This window comes from Fundulus heteroclitus, unplaced genomic scaffold (genome assembly GCF_011125445.2).
Source record: "Fundulus heteroclitus isolate FHET01 unplaced genomic scaffold, MU-UCD_Fhet_4.1 scaffold_137, whole genome shotgun sequence".
NCBI classification, from domain to species: Eukaryota; Metazoa; Chordata; class Actinopteri; order Cyprinodontiformes; family Fundulidae; genus Fundulus; species Fundulus heteroclitus.
In genome coordinates, this window is record NW_023396549.1 from 357,311 (window position 1) to 383,466 (window position 26,156).

Sequence of the window (26,156 nt, forward strand, 5' to 3'; positions counted from 1 at the left end):
CAAAAGAAAATCAACAATATGACGTGAATAACATTAAAGCAAAAAGAGCTTTGGTATCATTAAAGTATTGGTATCCAAATTTTGGTATTGGGATCAGATTGGAAATGAAAAAATGTGGATCGGTGCATCACTAACCGAGACCGGGAAAAAAATTAGGCTTGAGACCTCCATCCCTGCAGAGCAAGGAGAGTTAGTTTAGGAAAAGACAATTAGAATATGAGGGTTAGGGTTTAAACATTTTCAGATACTTCATTGTATAAAAATTTCATTACTGGCAGATTAAGGACATCCGCATTAGCTGTCAATGCTTTCCTAGTTTGATTCAGTTTACAGCCTGAGGTGTTCATCAATAAAAATTAAGCAATAACCTGATTTCACATAACTGAAAACAAGGTTTTGAGTATATGACTGTATTTTAACCAGATTCCCTACAGCATCTTAAAACGGCAATATTTGAAATTTTTAATCTCATCATGCTGCAATTTTCTACCAAACAAGCTCACACACAGTGGAACACACGTTCGGTATCCCCACTTTTCAATAACTAAAAATTGGCCGCATGCCTTATGGATGAATGTGTACCAGACCAAGCAACAGACGGGCTTTGCACGTGTTGGTGTGTGTGAAGTGCACCGGGCAGCGCGGCATGACAGACAGGTTCTAGATGCTCAGTCTAAATCCTCCAGTGGGCAGGTACATGGCTTAAATGGATCCCTAAGATAGAGAAAAGATGTGTGAGGCCAAGCACATCTGCGGCCCTCGCTTGGTGTCTGTCTCTGAATAAAGAATGTGTGTCTGTTGATGCGTGGGCCTCTATTGATTGTTATGTTTGTATTTTTGTGATCCAATTTGTTTTTAGAAATTGTACAGCAGACTAGCTAACTTTGGTATAAGTAACATAATCATAAAACGAAGAGTAACTTCCAATCAGAGGACTTTAATAAGTTTAGGATCTTTCAACAATTTACAGACAAAGGGGTAGTTTTGTGTTCTTCACTTAAGCAGTATAGCTATGAAGTAAGTTTCAAAGACGTCAAGAAGACTTTTCTCAGTATTTTACTACATCCAGCATTGCATTTTATTTGTACTTCCAATTATACCTGTAACTTACAAAGACGCAACCTTTTGAACACATTTTTAAAGGTATTGGTTGTTGCTTTTAATGCAAATTACTTCCTGCCCCATATCTAAAACACATCTAGAAATTGTATAAGTGATCCCATCAGGCACTAAAACTATCCAAGAAAACCATCAGAACACCATAACTGACTTCAGCAGCGTGGTTTCTTTAAGGTTCATGTGGTCTGAGTCCATTATAAAAACCTTAAAGTACATAAAAGAAATACCCTTAGGAAATACTCAGATGCAACAGCATGGTATGGACAATTTGGTTGCCGCAAATCACATTGTTGCCTTACACGTTTGACATGATAAATAGCATTATTAAAGAATTGAGTACATATTCCCTCGGGTCTGAAAAGCTTAGCAGACCGAGCTCCTTAAGGCAGGTGCTGGTATTTTTCTCTTCACAACGACTTCAAAGAGCAGAATGCTCAAGCAATATAAGAAATCGTGAACAAGAGCAAACAAGTCGATGCTAATGTTTAAATCAATGTGAAATAGGTTCAGCTTGGTTATTGATTTTATGTCACCTACACCCATTCGACTAACCACAGCAATGATGGACAAAATCATTAAAGAAGCAGGGACGATAACCTAGAGTAAAAGAAAAGGGTACAATTCTTCTGTTCACTGTGTTGGAAGTAAGGCAGGTCTAGTCTCCCAACAACCAGCAAGGTCACAATGAAGGTGTGCAGCCTGCCGATTGGTGGTAATTCAAAGAAACCGTGGATCATTAAAAATGCACTTTTTAATAATCTACATCTGTGTGTGTGTGTGTGTGTGTGTGTGTGTGTGTGTGTGTGTGTGTACTTGCAGATTACTGAAAACATGTCTTGCTCATTTTACTAGTAAAGTGAGGACTTTGATATAAAGTGAGAACCTTCTTTTTAGTCCTCACTTTCTTTCTGGGCTACAGGTTAGATTTAGGACTAAGATGTCAATGTTGGGATTTCAGCCGAGTGAAATAAAATCAGACCGTTTCTAATGCTATAAGAAGCTGCAGGCACCTAGAGACAGGCCCTCACAGCAGAAAACTATAAGGCCTAGCTGCCCGGGCCAATCTTCCTCTTTTTGCATACTGCTGGTCAACCGCACAGGAGAGGCCCTCTCTTCTCTGTCCGTGAACACTCGTGACGAGGAGTTTCACATCTGTTGTGCCGTAAAATGGCTGATTGGCCTACGGTTCCCAGCAAGCTAGCCGCTTCCTCGCCGCTGACCCAAACTGCTTTCAGGCAGAGGCAGAGGTTTGGCAGAGATGAGTAGGGAACATTAGGATGGGATTAATCATTTAAAATGGTTTACTTCTAATGCGTTTTGAAGGTTTGACTGAAGTTGAGACCTGGAGCTCACAGGCTAAGCCGTTGGCGACTTTTGAAACAAAGCTATGCTGATGTGTTTTGGGTTGTTTTACGATTATGACAAACTTTATTTACATAATGGATTTCAACCCTGATGGGACATGAATGTTTGTGTTTTCTGGTCCGCTAATTACACCAAAGTATACCTTAAGAATCATTTTAAATGAGCTCCAAATGTCCAGTAGCATTAGCCACTATTAGCTTCCTTCATAACTCGCTACTAACCTAAGTTGAGCATAACTATGATTTGTTTAAACATAACGCTTGTTTTTGTTCGCATTAGAACAGCATTAATAGAGGATATTAATGTAGATTTATTGGTGCTTTGGGTAATTTAAGATTAACTCATCAAGCTAATGCCCACATGGTCCAGATGTCCCCTGACACACATAATTTCTAGTCAATCGTTTGCCTACAGCGCCCTCTAGCTTCTTAAGTGATCAATTTGAGTCTTAAGTATTTCCTGTGGAAACATTAAATAACTTGTGTAATTGCACATCAATTAGGTTTAGGTTAGGCCATAGAAAGTCTTGAAAATGAATGGAAGTCTATGGAAGTCGGGGCAATTTGTGTGTGTGTGTGTGTGTGTGTGTGTGTGTGTGTGTGTGTGTGTGTGTGTGTGTGTGTGTGTGTGTGTGTGTGTGTGTGTGTGTGTGTGTGTGTGTGTGTGTGTGTGTGTGTGTGTGTGTGTGTTTTCCGGTTTTCAGCGGACTGTTACAGAGGGGGACAGCATGCCCACAAAGCTCTGGAGCAGGAGTTTTGCTAGCCTCTGGCACTCCATCAAAGACAGCAAGATGGGCAACAGAAAGAGAAAAAAGACATGAAAGCAAAACAAGGGGATGGAGACTAGAGAGAGCTCGCGTTACACAGCATATGGCTTGCGCGGGGAGCCAGATGTCTCTGTTTTGAGGGGAGAGGTGAGCTCACAACATGCCCTGTTGCATCTGCAATTGAAGAAGCCCAGTGGGAGCGAAAGACAGCTGTATTTGCTCGCTGGGACTTTAAGAGCTCATCCAACCTTTCTCTAATGACATTTTCTGCTTTCCACCAATCATCCTCATCATTATTTCCTCATTAGAGCTCAGTTTAATAAGTCCGGTTGGATTATTCAGGCTCTGGCATCTTTTAATAGCCATTTTTTAACACTTTTTTTCATAGCAGACAAACTCTAGCATGTAAAGCCTGCACTGCATCAAAACTAAAAACAGATGGACATTTTATGATTAGAGTTTTTAAGTTATGAAAGGATAGAATAATCATTTTTTTGTTTTCTCTGAAGTTCTACTTTATAAACTGCAACAAATATTCAGCAATTTGGTAACTTCAATAAATAAATCCTCTGAACATGTTATACAGCAAATGTTTTGTTTCAGACTTAGCATTTTTTGTCTATGGCTGATTTTGATCGGAATTTGTTTTAACTCTGCACAGGTCCCAAAAATATATTTTAAATATTTAAAATGTCCCATTACAGTAAAATGTCTTTCAATTAAATGCCATGTTTTATAAGTCTGCTTTTTGATCAAAAGTGCTGCTCATCAATCCCAGTACCTTGCCAACCATAATTTTAAAGAATTTATCTTCCCCATGCCCTTGCATTCTGTCTACATGCCCTAGCTGTATGTAAAGACAGATGACTATTGTTCCCAGGGGTCTCATGTGTTTGTCCCATTTTTTCCATATTTCCTCTCCGTGGGCTATGTCAGATTATTTCTGACATAGCTTTAAATTACACCACTTGTGTGTATGTTACTGTGTCCATGTATGTGTGTGAGAGAGTGATGATTTAGGTGCAGTAAATAAAGAAAAGACAGCAACATGGGAGAACTGTCTGCCGAGACAGTATCAGCAGCTGCACATTCAGCTCTTCAGTTTCGCAGCATTAGGGACACAATCACCTGTGATATAATTCAGTCAAGAACAGGAATAATTTGGCACATTTGCCTCCTGAGACAGCTCATTTGTCATGCTTTGACGAGGTTAATTTATCTGAAAAACAATGAAAATACTGAAATAAACAACTATATATATATATATATATATATATATATATATATATATATATATATATATATATATATATATATATATCTCAACATGACACAATAATCAGAATCAGAAATACTTTAATAATCCCAGATGGAAATTGTTGTTTCAGTACAATCGCCATAACATAACAAACATCACAAACATTTCAGGGGGAGACGATTTACTGAGGTCTTACTGCCAAGGAACCACCGAATAAAATTACTTCTTAAATGCATTCATAAATGAATAAATCAGAGGATAACAGAAAATAAATGCTTACAATTGCTAAAAAGTGCCAGAAAAGAAGTCAGTTTTGATCAGTTTCCTATTTGTTTTCATTTAATTCTTTCACAAGGAAAATTGTCGTTCCTCCCTTGTATACCATGCACTGTGATGAACCAGGAAGAAAAAAGTGTTGACCAGCCTTTTATTTCTTTGTGGTTCCTAAACAGCAACAATCCTGTCGTAATCTTTTTAAGTGGTTTTCACCAATACTTTCTGATGGCCTGTGTTTGCTAATCCACTTAAAGCAACCTATAAATCACTCAAACATGAAAAATACATTTAACTAACTGGGTGGAGCTTACATATCAGCCAATTTACAAAACAACCATTTCTGCACCTAGAAGCACATGAGCCAGTTTGAGAGATGTATGATAGTATTTTTGCATCAGCAAGGTAAATCCCAAAGGACCATTGGGTGAAAGCTGAACTTCCAGTTGGCTACATCTTTTCAGTGCTTTTTATTCACAGCAGCTCACAAAACACATTTCAAATGAAATGTATAAATCAAATTAATTTAAAGGCATTTCAACATTCAATTATATACATGCTTTTGATAACCATTTCCATATTTGAAACCATGCGTCAGAAATATTGAGAAGCTGAGTATTTTGACACAATGTTGTCTTTTACAGGGCGTTTGATATTAGTGCTGCATATTACATTCAGGGAAAAAGGTTGGGTAGAAATGAAGCATTATGTTATGTTGGGGTAATCAACATAGCAACTGTATTGCTCTAAATATCACTATTGGAAACTGCTGTAAACAAGATCGTCAATGATGAGACCTTTTTTTTTGCACAAAGGTAAGTGTGTTTTCATTCGGTTGTTTGTGTGTGTGTTTCAATGCTTTCATTTTCGTGTTGGTGTCATTTAATTTCCATATCTGTGTGACAGATGTGCAGCCAGGGTGTTTTGGACCAGCCCTAATAAGCAGTGCACAGTGAGCCCTGGATCGCAGGCTTTGGGTAATTGTCTCATTGCCATTCAGGCATGCTACAAAGTTTAAATCTGACAGACCAAAGTGGCTGACCACTGGGTGAACTAAAAACGAATGCTAAGTTAAACTCAATACATCCAGAGATGCCATACACCACACCAACAGCGCATCAATATAGACGCACAAAAGTAGCTTTTCAGAAAAAGGATAAAGAAAGGCGAAGCAAACTGTAAACCCTGAAGAGATCCCCACATCAATAAGATTACACCACTCTTACTACAGAAGGAAAATATAAATTGGAGCTAATTCAGATTTCCCTTTTGATTGGTTGCTCTACATTTAAATCCTATAACTCATCTCATAAACATATATAAATATGAACATGCCCTTCTTTGGCTCGTCATTCTTTCTGGTTGGATTATTTCCAGAAGGTGCATCTATTGACTTTTGGATTGACTGAAGCTTGGAGCACATAACCTATTTTTGGTCCCATCATGAACCTATTATTTTGATTATATTTTTGCTTATTTTCTACTAGAACCAACTGATGTTTCTAGCTTTTCATATTTGTTTCATTCAACAAAAGGAATGTTTTTATATTAGATGTTAAAATTGTATAGAAGTGGGGTTTACACCTCAATAAGCAAGGTAAAATCTATAGCACAACTCTCTGCGTTCCTTATACTGCAACACATGTTAATTAAGGAGGGTCCAAGCTCAGAGTGTTGCATCGGCAAGAAGTTTAATTAGAACTAAGGAAAATTTACAAAATATTCTTTACCATGTAGGAAACGCAGGAAAAAAATTGGCACAGAGGAATCAGGGTGAAACCAGCGGAGAGTCAAGGGTCCAGGTAGTTTAAATACAGGGGAAGGGGAGGAGAGAGTGAGGCATAACACTGGTGAAAGTAATCAGATAAGAGATGAGCAACAGCTAAGAACAAGAAGGGCAGAGAGGTGAGGGAGAAGGACTGACCGGGGCAATCAGGGAGGAACCTGGGAAATCAATCTAACAGAATGAACTGAGAATCCACAAACAAATTCACAAAAGTCAGAAATATAATCAAACACGTAAGGATATTAGACTAAAGACGTAGGATCCAGGAAAGCAGTAAAAACTACCTAAAGAAAACACGAAAGAAAATCCAAACACAAACGGATGGTGACGAAGCCGAAGTTTTCATCTATGTAGAAGTCTGACAGCACTGTGTGCTGTAAGTCAGCCCACCTAATAATGTTCCCACATGTAATCCTAGTATGGTGTTGTTGGGGGGGATTTGCAGGACCATTGTTCCTCCAAACGGCGTGAGCAATGACATCCAGCGTTTAGCTTTGGCTTTATCTGAACAGGGAATATTTTCGCAGTATTACTTTGGCTTGTCAAAATGTTTTGCAGGAGACTTAAAGAAACTTTAAAGATAGCATAAAGGTCATTGAAGTGGAGTGCCTTACATGTTGTTTTCATAGAAAAAAACTATTCCCGCTATAGGCAGATCTTTCTAAAAACTGTTTGCTACGTCTCCCAGCCTCTTAGACAACTTGGTTGCATTTTTTTTAAACTACTTTTTTTCAGAAATCCAACAGGGGATACCTGGCTGTGCCTGGTTTAGAGGTTTAGAGGTATCTGTGACTATGTAAGTATTTTGTGAATGTTAGAACAGCAAAGAGACATTCACAAAAGTCTTAATGGGTATACCAAATGTAGCACCCTGTATAAAACCTCGGTAATGAAAAACTTCTTATAGGCCATCAGTTAATTTTAAACCACCTGATATTTATTTGTATATATCAACAGGGAGGCTTTCTAAATGCTGACAAATTTTACATCAGATTTCATCCTTTTCTTTAGCTGTTTCTTTTGTTTTTCCCTGTGCCATTTCCCTTTATTTCAAATATCGTAGTTTACGATATTACAAGTACATTAACAGACGAAGGTTAAAATTTTCAATACTTATTTTACCAGCTGTATTAACTCCTTGTCAAAGCCACTCGGAGTATTTGTTGTTGAGGGATATTTTCTGTATTAAATACAAGTACTCGGATTAAAGTTTGGATTTTCCTAAATTCTGAAACGTGAGTATATATCTTGCTGGCATAAAAGACTGATTTATTTCAAGAGTCTTTTACCACAACAGTGCCAAGAAAATGCAGAAAACTATACCAGATACGATGCCAGTGTGCTAAATAGTGATTAGACCAACTTTACATCACAAAACAATTTAACAAAAGGAAACATAAGTCAGAAATATGACAGACCAATGAACATTGCCTGCTGCCAAGTTTCTCCGTGCCCTCTCTTTCTGTCCTCTATGAATTCACAGATGCACAGGAAAACACTAGAGGGAAACATATCCACACAGGCTCTTGGAGATGGATTATGTTTAGATGAGTCATTTCCAGTCATTTGGTTTGCCAAACTGGCATTGTGAATATGGAAACTAATGGTATCATTTGTTGTGCTATTTTTTTCTGATTTGGCTCCAAAAGATCACCGTTACATTTCCTCCCCCTTTCTCTACCTCCTTATTTTCCTTCTCTTGTTCTTCTATCTTCCTGTTTTCCCCCCACCAATATATGTGAGTGACTGTATTGAGCAGTGGACATTTCTAAAGCAGAAAGTTGTCCACCCAATGTAACATAGATTCTCTCAGCCTCACATTTCATTATTGTAACACTTTTATTTCCCGTGATATCAGAAAATCTGTGTATAATAGGAATATTAGTGTTAAAACATTCACATTATTGTGTTTCTGAGCCTTTGTAATTGAGAGATTAAAAGACAAATGCTGAGATGCTAATTGTTTGTGGAACAGAATGAGTAGAAGCAAAAGTGACATGAATGGCATACAGTTTTGCATAATCCATTTAGAGAAAACAAAGTCAGAAAGTTGAGCTCGGGTGCTCAGTGCATGATGGGGAATCCAGAAACACCTTGGGCAACAGGGTTGATGAATGTTACCGCCACAAACTGGAGGAGTGCTTGCCTCCTGAACTCAACTTGGAGATGGATTCCTCTGGAGATGAGTCTAAATGATACAGGATCAGCCTCCCAGTCTCACTGGAAACTTGTGGAACTAGAGCTCAGCGTGCACTCCGGGTTCAAAGACTGCTGAGTGTAGCTTGGGCAACGAGCGCCATCTGGTGGCCAGAATGGCTCAAGGTAACCTCATATTTGTGAAGTCACATGATTACAGATGAAGCTGAAACAAAGTACATTAAAATGTGGTTCAGTTTTATAAACAAAAGATATGTGCTAGGGAGGCATTGGAATATTTAAATCAGAATACAGAATTAATACAGAGATGATGTTGCCACATCTGAAATAAATGAGATGCCAGATTGAACAAATTCAATAGTGAATTAATTTCTTCTTTAAATTAGTTATTGATATGTATTATTATGATTATTATTACATTATTATCACTATACCTACTTTACATTTTCTACAGTGGTCTCACGGTAGACTCAGAAAAAAATAATATTCAGCCATGCTAAAGTGCAATAAATTTCAACATTGTCACTGTTTTTCTACCAAGAAGTACATGTATATACAGTTTTGTTTTGTGTTTGCTTGTTTTTGGGTATGTGTGTGTGGAGGGGTGTAATTTTTTTTTTAAATCTATTGAAAGTTTCTCTTATAAGTAATTTGTTAATGAGTAAGTATATGTTATCTTTGTCTATTTCTTTAAACAAGAATTGTATAATATAGGCAGAATCACTATTACTCTACCCCCTTTCCTCTGTTAGTTAAAGGAGCAATTACCAAAATGTCATTATTTTAGATAGAAATACCTAAAAAATGTTTTGTGAATAACTAAATGCATATTTTTAGATGGACTATGGTATGATGTCACACACCATCTCTCTGTGTTGTTCTCCAGTGTCTTTTTTGCAAAGCTGGGCTGACAGCATGTTGCATGTATGTCCATGTGAACAGATACCTTTTAGGAAGCTAATGCACCATCAGTTCACATTGATTTCTCCAATCAGTGGATTGGATAAACATACTTGGTTTATGCAAACCAAGTATGTAACTTGGACCCCCAAGGACCACGTGGAGCCCACAAGCCTGTTTTAAAAAAAATACAATCCACCAGAGAGCTGCATCTAAAACATTATTTTATTCCGTTACACTTGTTTAATCACACTTGTATTTATATAAATTTAAAAATGACAATATCTATAACAAAGCATGAAAAATGTATTTGTTTTACATAAGGTTAAGGTGAACTCAGACTCTTTTAGTTCAAAGGTCAGTACGGGTAGCCCTTCGTATGACTTTTTGAAACTTCGTAAGTTTCAAAAAGGTTGGTGACCCCTGGTATAGACAGTTATCTTTGCTTGAAGAAAAAAACAAATAAATGTATACATAAATGCATAAAAACAGGAATTTGCCTGTTTGTGCCTTTTACCAGTGGTATCAATTTAATGTCTCAGTAATTGGCACTAGTTGTTGTACCATTAAGACTGATTAACTGAGAAAACAATTAGTTTAATGATTGCAATTAGGATTAGCTGCATAAAGCTTGTAAAATATTGTGAATTTATGTGGGAATATCTAGGTTTTCAGAGATATCAGAAGAAAAACACATTTTGTTTAACATATTTGCCATCAAGGAACAAAAAACAGCAAATCTCTAAAGACTAAACTAGCCTTGGCTGGTTAAAACTATTAACATATAGCCTATAGAATAACAATCAATGATTATTGCACTCCTCTTATGATAACCCATCAAAACATTTCCACATATCCAACCTGACCTGAAAAAGCGAGCCTCCTTGTCTTGGACGGAATAATCCCAGCCCTTCACGCGCCCCTCTAAGCAAGAAAGACCCTTTTTGTTTTAAATTTATCGCAACTAATTCTCTAATCTCTCTCCTGGCCGGGGTTTTTGGAGTTCGGTCTCAGCTCGTTAACATGTTTGGCCTGAGAACCAACATTTGCAAATCCTCATCGCAACGCAAGCGGCTCGCAGGCCAAGACAACTACGTCACCCAGAATCCCCCAGCGGTGGCCGTTGCTTCAGAATATCCATACAACATATTCACCGAGCAGAACGGGGGAAACGATTTCAACATTTCTAAGAGGGAACAGCTGCAACATTCTGCTGCTGGATGATGAGAGATTTCCTTTTTCTCCCTCCTTTTCTCACTCAATTCATTTCCCTTCACTCCAGTCTCTTCAGTTTTTTTCCCCCTCTTCAGCTCTTGTATTTACTTAACTTTTTTCCCCCTGTCCCTAGGTGCTCGTTTCTTTCTCTCTGTCTTAAAAAACTACGTGTCCAAATCTCTTAGCACTCTTTTTACACCCACACACCTGGCAATGTGTGTCTAGCATGTACACGAGTTCCCACAAAGCGAAGCAGCTCCGAAGACTCGTTCTTAAGAATATGACTCCGATTAGTTTTATTATCAGTCTTTCACATTTCACCTTGAAAAAAAAAAGAACAACTAGAAGAACAAACGTGCTCATGTGTGTTTTTATAGGGTATGAACTAGATGTGTCCATATGTGAACATAAAAAAGCTAATATCCAGATGTGTTGTAAAGCTGTCATTTATTGGGTATGTGTGAGTGTAATTGTTATGTCATTTTAGGAATGGAAAAGTCAGCGTGTAGTTTGAGCTGTTGGATATTAAAGATTTGTGTGTGTGTGTGTGTGTGTGTGTGTGCGCGCCTATGTAACTAACCACAGAAATGTGCAATTGGCTGCCTCAGGAGAAGAAGCATAGGGATGGAAATGACCTGTGGCATTCACTGTAAAGAAAAAAAAGAAACAGTTTGAGCCATCCTTAATGAAAGCCAACGCATAAAGTTGACATAGAAACAACAGTATGTAGGGTGAACAGTTTGGAAATATTACAGCTCTGTCTGCATGCGTGATTATGTGTGTGTATGTGTGTGTGCCAGGAGACTCTGTATGTGTGTGTGTGTGTGTGTGTGTGTGTGTGTTAGTGCAGCCACATCTGGAAACAATAGAGCTGTACATGCTGTCACTTTCCCTTTACCTCAGGCTTTTGAGCGCGCTTTTAAACAAACACTCAATTCACTCCGAAAATTACAGGAAGGCAACCGGAGCTGCACAGCTACATATTTGGACGCTTCGCCTCATCTTCTCTGCTTACACACCCTCACACACACGCATGCAAAAAAAACAAAACAAAAAAATACAAATTATTTCATTTTTTCCAGTTAAATAATACCTGTACCTTCTGACTTGTATGAAGCATTTCTGCAAAATGAGGCCAAACTTTGAATGTTTAGCAGGTTTTATGTCTTGCGAACATTACTGTATATGCTACAGTGTTCATATAAGGGTTGGAAGGTTATTGTTGAGTTGGTAACGGGGGCGCTGTTACAGCCTGTGCAGCATTATGGACATATTTACACAGCAAATAAATTAATCAATTTAATAAAAAAAAAAAAAAAAGAATGCACCTCAGCTCTGAAACAAACTCCCAAAAACCCGAAATATGTAGAAACGGTTGGTTCCTTGAAATCAGGGCTGAAAATGTTTGTTGTTTATAGCAGCTTTCAGTAAGTGGACTAATGATGGTTTCCCAATGTTTCTTTTTACGTCTTTCATATCTGCATTTTAACATATTTTTCAAAATGCTTTTATAATTATGCTTTGTTTAATTTGAAATCCCATAATGCACCTTAAATATCCTTGTGTGTGCATGGTGCTCTGTACTTGCCTTGCCTTACTTGTCTCTACTCTAAATTGTCCTGAAGTGTGGGTGTGCATTGCAAGGTTGTCTCTGTTTTGGATGATTGGCACACTGGTTTCTGTTGAGCGTGCTCTCACACATAGCGTAAGAAATGAATAAGGTATTTACAATTACTAACACAATTTACATACTCAAAAAGGAGAAGGGAGGAAGTTACCTCTACTTGACCTTTTTCTCACCTTCAAGTAAGTAAAAATAATTTGTTTAGAGCTTGTTTTTCAATGTAGAATCAAATCCTGTAAAAATAATTGAATCAGGCAATGGACATGTACAGGGCCTTGGAAAAGTATTCAAACTTATTCAACTTCTTAACACATTTTCATAATACAATCACAAACTTCAATGTTTTTTTTTACTTTTAACGAAGTAGCACAGCACTCTAAAAGGGAAGATTATACACACTGAGGCAAGGCACAAATAATCAAAGTGGTTTGAGGTGGACATTTTCACAGTTATGAATGATCAGGGCAGTTTTCTACCAGGAAATTGTGAAGCACCTCGTTTCCATTCGCTGACACGCTTAATGGAGACAATCTTAATGGAGACATGGATTTCAGCAGGACTTGGCACTGGCCCACACTACCAAAACCACCAGGACCTGTTTTAGTGACCATGGTGACATTAAAGCTGATCCCTTCCATGCCAAACAGTACTTTTGTAGTAATTCATGCAAAAAGAGTTGTATTGAGTGAATATTCTTGCGTAGCAAATGCTGGGTGACATTTCTGCATTAAATCTTTGTATATAAATTTTTTAACTGGTCCTATGCAGTAATATTCTTTTCCAATAGAAAACGTAGAGATTTCTTTACTGGTAGGTTTGTGAGAGCTCAAGCTGAATTACTGCTTGAGGAGGCGTCGAAACCTAATTTGTCTCCTAAGACAAGAGGTGGCAGCATTGTGCAACCCAGAAAGCGAACCCAGATCAGCAAATCCCTTCTCTCTAGTCAATTACTCCAAGTAGCTATTAGGAGGCTCAGAGCCCTCAGCTCATATCTTTACTTCTTTGCCAGGATACACACAAAAAGTTCCTTCAGTGAACGTTTTAAATGTCACTATTAGCAACGTTTTGATCATTTGACTTTATGTTAAAGAATCGGTTTTGCTCTCGAGTAATCACAATCAAACACGGACACACACCCAGACTCGCACGTGTATAAAGCATAAGCAGTTAGAAACCAAAAACTTTTTATTCATCTTCTTCTGATACAAAAGTGTCTTTTAAATAAACAAGTTTTTAAAATTTGTCACATTTTTTTTTCTGTTTGCTTTTTTTTTTTTACAAGGATAAATTAGCATTTCATAATACATCAGAGAACAAGAGTGTTCAACACAACATGGAGCGGGTTAAACCTTCAAGGCCATTCTCTGAGCCGGCTAACCGAGCTCAAGAGGTGATTCATGAGTGGGCTTCCAAAAGAATTTACAAATCTGCACCGCCGGTGGTTGAAGTCCTGCACACACAATCACTAGAGGGGGGGGGGGGGGGGGGGGGTTAAGGCACATTCAGTGACTGTTTAGAAATGTCACCTTAAGCTCAGAGTGGTCATAAGAACGAGGCAGAGGGGGGTGGTGGTGAGTGGCTGCTTTAGACGCTTTAAGAGGGAAACTACATTAGCTCAGAGGGGAGGTGGTCACAGGTTAATTTAATTCACTTTAAGTGAATACAATGTTTGTTTGACTTTGGAAATTTAATAAGTGTAGCGAGGTCTGCTGGTCTGATGAAGCTGGTTTGTGTAAACGGTGTCAGGTTCGCCACAACGACCGTCCCCTGAATGCATCATCTTTGGGGGGGGAAACACATGGCCAGGAAATGCCCTTTTCCTATTGGGCAGGCCTGGTGAGGCACTAACTGGTTGTTGACCATTTTTCATGATCTCTTGGGATCGAAAAGGAGACTGAAATTACTGAAGACGTAATAAGAACAAATGTGGAGGGGAGGTTCCCGGGCATATATGAGCAGCAACTTGAAAATCGTGCCTAATTCACAAATACAATGAACCTACAAAACTGTGTTCTGGGGAGGAACTCTGATTGTCTGAGGAAGATAGGTGTGACATATCAAGTGAGGTTAATAGGGGGATATCTTTGCTCACAGAGCCAGTTGCATTGTGCTGCCACTGCGATGGCAGTATGAAGAAACAATTTTAACAAGACGAGGAAGAACAAAAAAAAAAAAAAAAAAGCTTATTGCTGCTGAAGAAGAGGGTTATTGGATTTGTTGAGCCTCGATTGATGCATCTGTAAGGAACAGCAGCCTCGAGGACACCTTTAGCACCTTAGTCTTTCAGTGGATGGCCCTCTGGTACACCGAGCTCAAAGGCTTTAACGTCAGATCATCGCACTTTGCTCTGATCCGGTCACAACTTACGTATCGAGCACAACTCTGGAAGTTCATCCACAAAACAGTATCCCATGACTCTTTCTCGCTGTTGCCTAATGTGTGTTTTGGCAGCTAAATGTCCCACAACTTCTCTTCCGAAAAAACCTGCCCGGGATCCAATGTTTGGAAAAGGGCAGGGTTAATAATTAAATTTCCTGAATTGCATGGTGACCCACGAGCGTATAGAGTGCAGGGCTTGCAGGAAGACTAAACACATCATTGGAAGCTAGCTGAGTTTCTCACAGACATGCTGAGGTGACACACAAAGGCTCATTTCTCTGCGGTTTAGGCATGACAAAAAAAAAAAACAGCAAAATATATCAAAGTTACATATTGATTGTACAGATTTTTCGGTATTTCTGGGAGATTTATGATATTTTTGCTAGAACGTCCCACAAGCAAAGTTCAGGATCTTTGAGGGGAGGTTATGCTAAGCTTGTAAGTAGTTATTATCTTACCCAACGAGATAACTCTTTTGGCGCCTTTATTTAGCATAAATTAAGTTTAGTTTGCCCAGGAGTCTGATGCCCACACCTCGTCTGCTCGGGACATAAGTTTGCATAAACCGCTGCAATGTTTTTCAGATCAGACTTGTGTTAAGACGACAGATCAGCCTCCTGGACCAACTCGTCTCAATTTATACAAAGTGAAGACACTAAGAAAAATATCTTCCGCGAGTAAGATAATAACCGCCTATAACCTTCTGGTAGAACCTCATCTCTCTCTCTAAAAAAAAAAAAAAAAAAAGAAATCGGAACTATTCCTTTTAATGGCTCTCTAGACATAACTGTGAATTTTAATGATTTGCTTTCAGACCTTCTACCTTTTGTGCTCACATTTCACATATTATACATTTATAGTGCATTATCACAGCATAGAGCCTCTTTCCTACACATTCAAAGCGATAAAATCCACATGTACTAGTGTATGATACAAAAGAAATTACTTGACAGAAATCCAGAACGTTTATCTGTAAACAAATTGTAGAAATTTAAGGCAGTATTTGGGATTTTATTAGTCTGTGTGGCTGTTTTAACGTTTGATTTAACTGCAGACACATTTTTTCAGCCGTCGCCAGACGCTTCTGGGAAGCCAGGTATCTGCGTATCTGCTCCAGTGTCAAAATGTAACATTTAAAAGCCTTTTTAAAAGTCACAATGGCACACAGCTTTACTGCATTCAGCAGGGTGAGTCTCTTCTGCTGAGCACTTAAGAAAAAGAGAGACGGAGAGCTAGAACCAGTGCTTGTATTTGCAGCTTTTCTGCCTACTCAGTATCTCTTTTTCTTGTTTTTTTCCCCCCGTTTTATTTTTGTTTGTTTTTTACACCTCTCTATGCAACTGAAACCTAATAAGAGGTAGAGAGGCTACTCTTGCAATGAACTGTATGACTCAGTCTTCCTATTTCCTCCTTCATAGCTCCTGTTAGAGGCAGGGAGTTCATGCGATGGCGTTATATCCAGTGGCTTCTCTGAGAAGGTCTGGCTACTATCCTCTGTCCCATTTATAACCAGCCTGCTGACTTTCTTCATCCTTCATTTGGCAGAGCGAGTTTCTCTATGAGGGAAAAAAAAAAAACGACGCAGAACTTATTTCCTGTCCAGTTTTTCCCTCCGTCTTCTCACACCACTGTCTCGTTGCCCTTCCCCGGTTTGATCCAGCTCTCCCCCGGCGCCCTCTTGCCGCCGCGGCTCGCCTGCCTGTCCCTCAGCAAGCGGGTGGAGCAGCGCTGCCAGGTGTGGAGGGTCTTCGCCGACCAAATCCACATGCCCGAGGTGATGCCCACGAGCAGCGACATGAAGATCCGAAGCATCTCCGACGCCACGTACGAGTCCCGGGGGTTGGTCTTGAACTCCTCCCAGTTAGAGAGCTGGTAGAGGTAGCACCCGATGACCGTGGAAGCCGGGACCGTGTAAAGAACGGAGAACACCCCGATCTTCACCATTAGACGCTCCAGTTTGTCTGTTTTGGCTCCGTCCTTCTGCAGGTTAGACCGGATCTTGAAAAGAGCAACCAGGCCTGCGCAGATGAACAGCGTGCCTGCGAGGCAAACGGAAAATATTCAGAAAAGAACAGAAACTGTGCGAGACAAAGCAAAAGGCTAAGGGAAAGTGATGAAAAACCTACTCAGCCCCTAAAGGGACATTGAAGGGAAATAAAAGGAAAGAAATTACTTTATGGTGCACACCAGAAAGTAACCCCCCCCCCCCCAATGTCCCTTTAGGGGCTCAGTAAAAACCTAATCAGGAGATGAATAATAATTATATTTCCAGCACTGTACATACCTACGAGAAGGTACGTCGCTAATGGGGCAACCACAAAGCCCGTGAGGGCCTCCTGCTGCTGGTTACCCACGTAGCACAGCCCAGTGAGGTCATCAGCATCCACCAGCCTCATTATTAGGATCACAATGGTTTTAACAGCTGGGATGGCCCAGGCCGCGATGTGGAAGTACGAACTGTGCATTTCAATCGCCTCGTGGCCCCACTTCAGTCCGGCAGCCAAAAACCAGGTGAGGGTAAGGATCACCCACCTGGAGGAAGACAAGAGTCAGACAAACTGTAAGCACGCCCTGTGTATGCGCTCATTAAAGTCGGTCATCAACTGAAAGCGGCTGATTCTTTCCACACACGTCATGTTTACTTAAACTGTCAATCAGCCTTTTTCTGCAGTGGTTCTCTGCACAGGAGACACAAGGAAAGTTGGAAGTGTCCAAGAACTGAGCACCGCTAGCAGACAGAAAAAAATAAAATAATATATATATATATATATATATATATATATATATATATATATATATATATATATATATATATATATATACACACATATTTTTTTTTTTTTTTTTTTCTTTTTCTTTGACCTGACGAGGAAGGCATACTGTGTTAGAACTCATTTCCTGTTTTATTCTTTTTGGTGTTCAATCTATGTCGCACAACGGGCCGGATTTAGAAACAGAGGCAGCCCTTTTGAAATCAGCCTGAATTCCCAAAAAACATAAAGAAATAAAAAACACACAGAGACGCCACTTCCCCGTTAGTAACGTTGATTAGCTAATTGCTGACATGATGTACTGAAAACAGTGTAAAATGTGAACTCCACATATGGTCTTTGTTTTAAAACGTTAAAACTTGGTTTCTCACACACATGGTGTGTAATCGCCTCTGCTTCTGATATAACTAATTAACGAGCACCCGGGGCTCGAAGGTCTTTGAATGCGGCTAATACCATATCAGAACCGGGCCACAGATCTTTGATTGGTGCCTTCTATTTATGACACATAAGAGTCATGGGTTTCAGGAGCGTCTCAAAAACTTCACCCTTTACGTAACATTTTCATAACCAGTCACCCGGCCATGTGGCGTTTTTTTTTTTTAGAGGTAATTGGGTCACAAAAGAAGCCAGTCGCCAGTTGTATAACTGAACGCAGCGATCAAGTCTCTGGCCTATAGCCGTTTCCAAATGGCAAATACAAAACCGGAAAACAAGGGCTGAGTGCGAAGGAAGGAAAATCGCTGTGACAGCAATGTGGGTTTCCACTGCAGCTTCAGGGCAGCACGCACTTGAAAAGTGGTGGTTTTACCAAGGCTACCCTAACTCTGTGTGTGTGTGTGTGTGTGTGTGTGTGTGTAAAATGTATCCAACTAGTGCAGAGGTTATGAGACAGGATAGTTGGAGTTTTTAAAAAAGAAAACAGGATGCAAGTCTTGTGCTCCAATTCTTTCACCACTAGGCCTACACAGAGCCGCTGAGGGCACTGGGCACGCTGGGACGAACAGAAGGAAGGGAGAGTGTTTGAACTCACCACAGCGAGGAGGCCATGCCAAAGAAATAGAGGAGAAGGAAGACTATGGCACAGCCGGTGCTTTTTAATCCTTCCTGGACCAGAATCGGAACGGCGGTGGCATCCAAGTCACAGGAAACTCGCTCTCTTCCAAGAGTCAGCCGTACCTAAGGGAGCAGAAGAAGTCAGATGTACCAAGGAATGCGGTCCGACTCAATACCAGAAATGGAAATTCCTCTTAAATCGTGACGACTCGAACAATGACGCCTTTGTTTCATTACTCACCAGGTAAGCAACACTGTACAGATTGCAGCACATCGATAGGAAGATAATCGGCCTCTCGGGGTAGGAGAAGCGCTGCGAGTCCAGGAGGAAGGTCAGGACGGTGAGAGTGGTCGACAAGAAGCACAGCACGGCCCACACTGCCATCCAGGCGTCCGTGAAGACCTTCGCTCCCCGTCGGTAGAGGCCGCTGTCATAGCCGCACTGGAGGGTACAGGTTTCGGTCTGTTTGAGCCAGGTGTACTGTTCAGGGGCAGATCCCAGAGCCTGGCACTCCTCCTGGTGGGGAGGGTGGCGGACCGGCGGGTAGGGGGGGTCCTCGTCGCCTGGACCCTCCATGCACATGTGGTTGTGGTCGTTTAGGGGTGGGAAGAGGCTGCAATTGAGCACCTGGAGAGAAGTTACACAGAAAATAGGCTTTACCCCACTGTACACAGTTAACAAAATTAGGTGGAAAACGGCTGAGTTAATGGACATAATAGTAATTGTTTTTTTTACCGTATTTTTCAGACCATAAGTCGCACCGGATTATAAGGCGCATTAAATATTCTTCCCAAGTGTGTAATATCCTTCTCCCCTCCCCGGTACACAGTTCTCTCCTGACAGGGAAAGCTATCCACCTCTGTTGGTAGGACAGAGTAGCTGGACTACACTGCCCTGTTTCTAACATAAGGCCAAAATAAACGTAACCTTTACATTGAATTAACTTAATTGGTTTATTGTTGCTAGTGTGTACTCCGGACACGGGCTGCCGTACATGAATGCACTTCTAGTTTAGACATTACAGTCAGGCAGTCTTGTAGACAGCTCAGGGGTCCGATCAGGTAATGACACAAGTGTACCGTAATGCTTCAAATATCCATCGGCTTTGTTGCTAACCAAAGTCGCACTTACACATTTTAACAGATTTTTTAACACATCTTACTACACAAAAATTAGCCAGTAAGCACAACGGTCATCATAGGTATGGTGCACTATCAATTTTGGAGAAAATATACGATTTTTTTAGGTGCGCCTTATAGTCCAAAAAATACGGTATTTATTCGTAGTCATATTTTGTAACAAAAAGAGATTTTTCTACCTGGAATTTGTAAAGAAATATTAGTGTAAGCACAGTTTGTGGGTTGACGCATTAATGAGTTGAAAACGGTCAAAGCTCTTCTTAGGTATCAACAAAAGGTTGACATCTAAGAATTTTAAGCATTTTACCTTTTGATAATCAGTAGAGGGCGATAACGCAGACATTAAAACCACACATAACATTACAAAGGAAGAGCACTAACAAGAACAACTCATGGTTTTCCCTATTTTAGTAGCTCATTTTGTGTCTCACAAAATTCTATACCCTTTTTGATACTGCAACAACATATTTGAAGGCACAGGGTTACTTCTCATTAAAAACAAAGAAAATATATGATTAATTACAACCATCAGTGCCGTAGTGTTAGCCTTTTAGCAATAGCTCATAGCATCAGCTTAGCTTAGTGGCGTCTTTTAGCATATTGTTTTTTTTCTTGTCCATCTGCCTGATAGGGAAAGGTCCTCTTTTGTGTCTGCCTTGTCGACAAAGATAACTGCATATGTTTTGATGGCTGGAACCAACATGTTGAGACTTACAGTGGCAGATAATTGTTGACATGAGCGGCTGCAGAGTGGCTCTGAAACTGCGGTGCTAAAGTCAGAAGAAGTGGTGAAAAGTTGGGCTGATCTGAATGGGTCAGCTTACACTGACTTTGTAGCAAGCGAGCATCTTTAAAGCATTTGTCTTTTAGTATTTATTATATGAAGACATAAATTTATATATATATATATATATATATATATATATATATATATATATAAAACTTCCACTGGACATCTATTTTCAGTATGATCACTATTCATCCTTGATACACATGCTAACTTTTTTGTCCCAAAGTCTTGTCCAACTTTACCCTACTTTGTTAGCTGTAAAAGCCTTTCAACCACATTTAGATGTCAATCTAAATCTTGACGTGGAGAGCTTTTCATTATTTCCCGTGTCAGATTTCAGCCGGGTAAACTGCCTTTTCAACTAACAGCTGGGGAGTGTGCAAAATGCATCCAAGAAACTTTTGGGGGTTTGTAAGATCTTCTTTTTTTCCCCCTTCATGAAGAATTTATTCATGTGAACTCTAGAAATAGAATATTGAAACTTTAAACTTAGTTTAGAAAAAAAAATGATGGAAATGCAACATCTCTGCTCGTTTTAAAACAAGCTTACAACTATTGTAAGAGGAAAGAGAAAAAAAAACCAATACTAGTCAATTGTAATAGTGGCAATGAAACCTTTTAACCATATCCAGAAGACTTTTTGTTTCGCCCCTTTTTACTTAAAAACATGCAAGCTTTCCTCATGACAGTGCAGCTCACCTCAGGCCATATGAAGCCGAACTCATGGAGAACAGGGAGGCATTTTCTCTTGACGGACAAACACATGCTCTTACATGGCCCAATGGGGATGGGAACCTTATCCGTGCACATGGGCACATAAACTGAGCAAAGGAAGAACTGGAAAGAAAAAAACAAAGACAATTGGTTATTTGTTAAACATCTTGTTATTTGTATTGGCTGCAAAGCCTTAAAAAATATACAGTTGCATTGATTGGCGAAAATAAAAAGAAAAAAAGAAATCACAGCAAAATTAAGTACCAGTGGTTTAAAACTAAGCATTGATTAAATAAAAGTTTTTTCCAGAGAGGTGGCGGGAAGAAACATTATACAGAAGAGGTTTAGCAAGACTAAATCACAAAGATACGCTTAAAAAAAGCAGCTTTATTGCTTTCAGTTAAATCAATCTATGAGGTAGCAAGTAAAATATGTTGCAGGGCTCAGTCTGTTTATATTGCCTGGATAAGAAGCAGTGAAACACCCGGCTCTCCCACATGGCTCCTTTATCAAATCACATTCACATCTCCCAGTCTTGCTTCTTCCTTTCACCTTAGTTGTCAGCCCATTGCGTCACCATTCGTACTGCTAGAATCTCTAGGTTTAAGAAACTCCGATGCCCACACCAGCAGCCTGGTTTGAGGTAGGCCTTTGTTTTTTTTTTGTTTGTTTTTTAAATCTTTCAAGAAAAAAAAAACTCGACCCAACACTACATTTAAAATAGAACTTCAGGGCATAATATGAAGAATAAGCCGCCAGATATGACTGCGGAGATAGAAGTGATGCAAAAGAAGAGCAACTCCGAGGTTACAGAAGCCAGAAATTTTAAGTGATTTCATGCATATACCATAAAAGCTCCAGCAAAGTCAGAGTGTAAAATTGGATGTTGCTCATGAAATGAAAATTCATAGAATAGCAGAAAGTACGTTCCACACCGCTCCCCTGAGCTGAAGGCAACAAATAAGCCCCCTGGGGCCTTTGGCAATTTGATAAAGGAAGGGGAAAGTTTGCTGGTTTATTTTTTTTTAGGTCAAAAATGTTCTCAAAAGCATTATATAGCTATTCCATCCCTTGTAAAAAAAAAAAAAAAGGTCCAAATGAGATCTGAATGCAAAAAAAAAAAAAAAAAAGGAGTAAAGATTTGGAAACAAATCCTTTGTGATCCTGATATGGAGCAGACTCTGGATTACCATTCTATTTACACGCTAAGCATAATTGAAATTCCTCTAATAACCTTGACCTAAGACTTACTATAAGCAACCTGTCTCGAGACTTGACTTGAGACTGAAAAGACATCAACTTCCCTGTGAACAGGTTTGTGTGTGTGTGTGTGTGTGTGGGGGGGGGGGGGGGGGGGTATAAAATTACAGGCTATACAATTGCTGATCCTTCCCACAGTGGGCTATGCATACTCAACCGGTGACAGTAATGTAACACATTCTGGGTGTTTTCCACTGACCGTTTGTAACCCGAGCGCTGCCACTTTAATGCTAAAAGCTGCTCGGGTTACCAGTCAGGAAGCCTCCCATTAGAGCAAATGTTAGGCGATACGGTCTCTCCTTCCCCTTCCTCTGTCTTTAGGTGGTAGTAGTGGTGTTCATGTGTGTGTGTGTGTGTGTGTGTGTGCGTGTGTGTGTGTGTGAAAGAGAATTGGGGGTTTTGACGGGGGGGTGCCGGCTAAACTTACAGGACAATTTACAACTGGAGGCAGACAGGTTGATTTTATTCTGCAGTTGCTCCTCGTCCGTGCGCCTTAAGCCTTGTATTAACGCAGCAGGCCCAGATGTCTCTCGCAGCTAATTTCACGCTGCCGCCAATGCAAATAATTTACTGCAAACCTATGGAACGGGATCATATTTAAGTCTAGAAGTGCTTGCATTGGCAGAAGACGTGCAGGGGAAAGTTTTTTCGCCGGGCTCTACAGCGAGCCTGTGAGCTTAACTTGTTTCAAATTATGAGGTTTGCCTCCTGAGGATTTTGATACAAGTCCGGAGAACGTGCCAGAGCACAGAGTAGCACAACACTGCCCCTCCCACACCTGTTGCTGTGCAATGCTGGTCAGACGCTTGAAAAATGGCTCCCGTGAAGACAGATTCAGCTGTTGGGAAGTATTCACAGTGATGGAAAAACGCAAGCAACAGAAGGCCCAATAAGCGTCACTTTTTGGAACAACAACCCATGTTTATCATCAGAAGATTAACCGATCAGGCTTTCCCCTGGCCGACGCAGATTTATGGTTTTCTTTGCGGCCTGGTGTTGCAGAACTGTAACGCATGAAACATAAAACAAGCAGACGTTCCTTGATAGACATGGTGGGTTCGAATCCTACAGAAGCCATTACCAGATCATCCCTGTTTTGCCAGATTTTTGTCTGAAAGTAAACTTTTGTTTAAAAAAAAAAACACATCAAAAGCTGACCGAGATCAAGCTGCGCCGATAGGTCAGCGAGTCTTTAGTTACGCTAAAGAAAACTTTTTAACCTATCTGCAATCTTTCCCCAATTTGAAAGACGCATTAAAAGATCCATCTATTTTTTTTTTTATATCTTTCCTGCATGGTGCATGAGTCAAACAAGCAGCATTTGTCTTAGGACTCTAAGGGCACCATTGTTAACAAGAAGACTGTACAGTATATAAGTCTGGAAGATCCAGCTGCTGCTGTGTGGGGCATGAACTGAGAATGTCAACAGACAGTGGGGGCATTTTCAGTGGAATTAACATGACAGCTTGGCAAGAAGAAGAAAAAAAAGGGGGGGGGCTATGAGGAAGGGGAAATAAGCGGATGAGACCCTTCCACTTACTTTTAACTGCCTGGGAATCAATCTATAACATGCTGATTATTGCTGGCACCGTCAGTCTGAGCCGCTCACAGAACAGGCAGTTATTGCAAGTGGTCTGGCTCCCTGTCATGTGCTCTGGGACCACACTCTGTCTCCCTTTACGCGCACACAAATATAGCACCACTTTCAGCAGGAGCCAGGCTTTTTTTTAAAACCCAGGGGGGGGGGGGGGGGGGGGCGGCTGCTGCTCCAAAGTTCGAGCGTGGCTCCCATTCCGGGGGGGCTCGCGACACACCACGGCATCACCGGCGCACCCGGTCGTGTACCTTGAGCTGGCTGGAGCAGCCGTACTGGATGAGCGGCGTGAAGGTGGTCAGCTGCAGCTCGGCGTCCGACTGCAGCACGTTGCCCACCAGGTTGGGCATCTTGGTGACGTTGTAGCCCAGGCCCTGGCACATGCTGATGCGGATCGGGTCGCAGGTCATCTCCTCCTCGTCGTCGTCGCCGCCGCCGCCGCCGCCGAACGCGTCGATGGCCATGAAGAGCGGGCAGACGAGGAGGAGCGAGAGCGCAACCATCATCGGCGTCGTCGTCCCAGGCATTTTGACAACAATAGAAAAAAAAAAAAAGAAAAGCGCCACCAGAACAGAGGCGGGTGAACTCTTGCCGTTATTCTTTATTATTGTTATTATTATCTCCACAGACTCCGGTACAGTGGGACGCCCTGCAAACCGATGCACGTGGGGTTTCTGGTCAGTCCGGCAGGAGCGCGGCGCGTGTCGTCCCGTGCGTCTCTTGGAGCTACAGCATCAAACTCCGAGCCACTCGTCAAATATCCAGAAAAGCTCGGCGGCGAAGCATTGCCGGGGCCGTGCGGTGGAATGGAAGCTGGCAGGTCTCCCGCAGCTTGGAAACATCTACATGTCTGATAAATCCCCCACTGTGCGTTGCGGCGGTAACGTCTGGCTGTCAGTGAGATGCGCGCAGCGGCTCCTTGTTTTGCGCCTACTGGCTTCGAGCGTCCCAGTGCGAAAACTTTATTGTGTCTGTGACGGCAAGCTGGCGATCCGGCCAATCACGGCGCGGGAATTGGGTTTTCCTGACCAACCCACTGCCAGGAGGGCGGGACCTGCATCCAGCCTCCTCCCATAATCCCAGTCTCTCCCCTTTCCCTCCTCTGTTTTGTTTTGTTTCAATTTTTTTTTCTGTTTTTATTTTTGTTCTTCGTAGCTCTTTGTCGGAATCCTATTCCTCTCAAACCCTCTATCCCTACCGCTTGGCTGTTATTGCAGGTAGGAGTTCAAAGCTTTCGCTGAGAGGGAGTGGATGTATCATTCCTTCTTTGTAAACTGGCAGGCACGTCTCATTCTGAAATATCATCAAACATGTTTCAGTAATTCAATAAAAAATAAACTCATATAATCAATCTATTCAAAACACTTTATTTCCGATCATTGGAATCATTTTGGCGTCCTCTCCACAATAACCTTCTAGCTTATCTGCAGGGTTTAGATCAGTTGTCTGGCCATTCAAGCACTGTGATATGATGTTCCCTAAATTGGTATTTTTTGGCAATGTGACTGCAAACACGGGGAGCCAAAATCAGCAGACGACACGAAATCATCCCTGACTATTAAAACTTCACACTGTACCACAAGCTGTTTCTGTGACTCTCCATTTGTTTCTCTGGACCAGCAAGGATCTCCTGGGGGCCCAAGCAAAATAATCCCACAAAAATCAAATCCAACACTGACAAAATGTAAAGCTTTATGATTTTAATTATTACAAAGCACTCATCAGAATAATAATAAAAAAAATCTGTAATTTAAAGGTATAGTGGATGATTTTTCCGGAAATGTAGGTAAATCAATACTGACCATTCAAGCAAATCAGTCTGACTGCAGGTTTTAGTATCTCAAACCTTACTACATTTATTCCTCACCAGGAGCATTACATCACATTACATACAAGTAAAAACTTGTTTTAAATACATTTTAAACAGAGAAATTTGAAGCAAATGAACACATTGGGGTCCATCAAAACTAGCAATTCTACCAGTTATTC

At 40.7% G+C, this 26,156-nt stretch overlaps 1 protein-coding gene across 1 annotated transcript; it reads right to left on the minus strand.

Annotated features, from left to right (window-relative positions):
• Positions 1-13,616: 13,616 nt before the first annotated feature.
• On the minus strand, positions 13,617-25,362 carry fzd4 (frizzled class receptor 4). The gene is made up of 6 exons (XM_012859392.3): positions 24,419-25,362; positions 21,299-21,436; positions 18,911-19,297; positions 18,647-18,792; positions 17,127-17,374; positions 13,617-16,881 (listed from the first exon to the last, which is right to left on the minus strand). Exons 1-6 carry the CDS (start codon positions 24,692-24,694, stop codon positions 16,463-16,465), a joined length of 1,614 nt encoding a protein of 537 aa, XP_012714846.2. The 5' UTR covers positions 24,695-25,362; the 3' UTR covers positions 13,617-16,462.
• Positions 25,363-26,156: the final 794 nt, after the last annotated feature.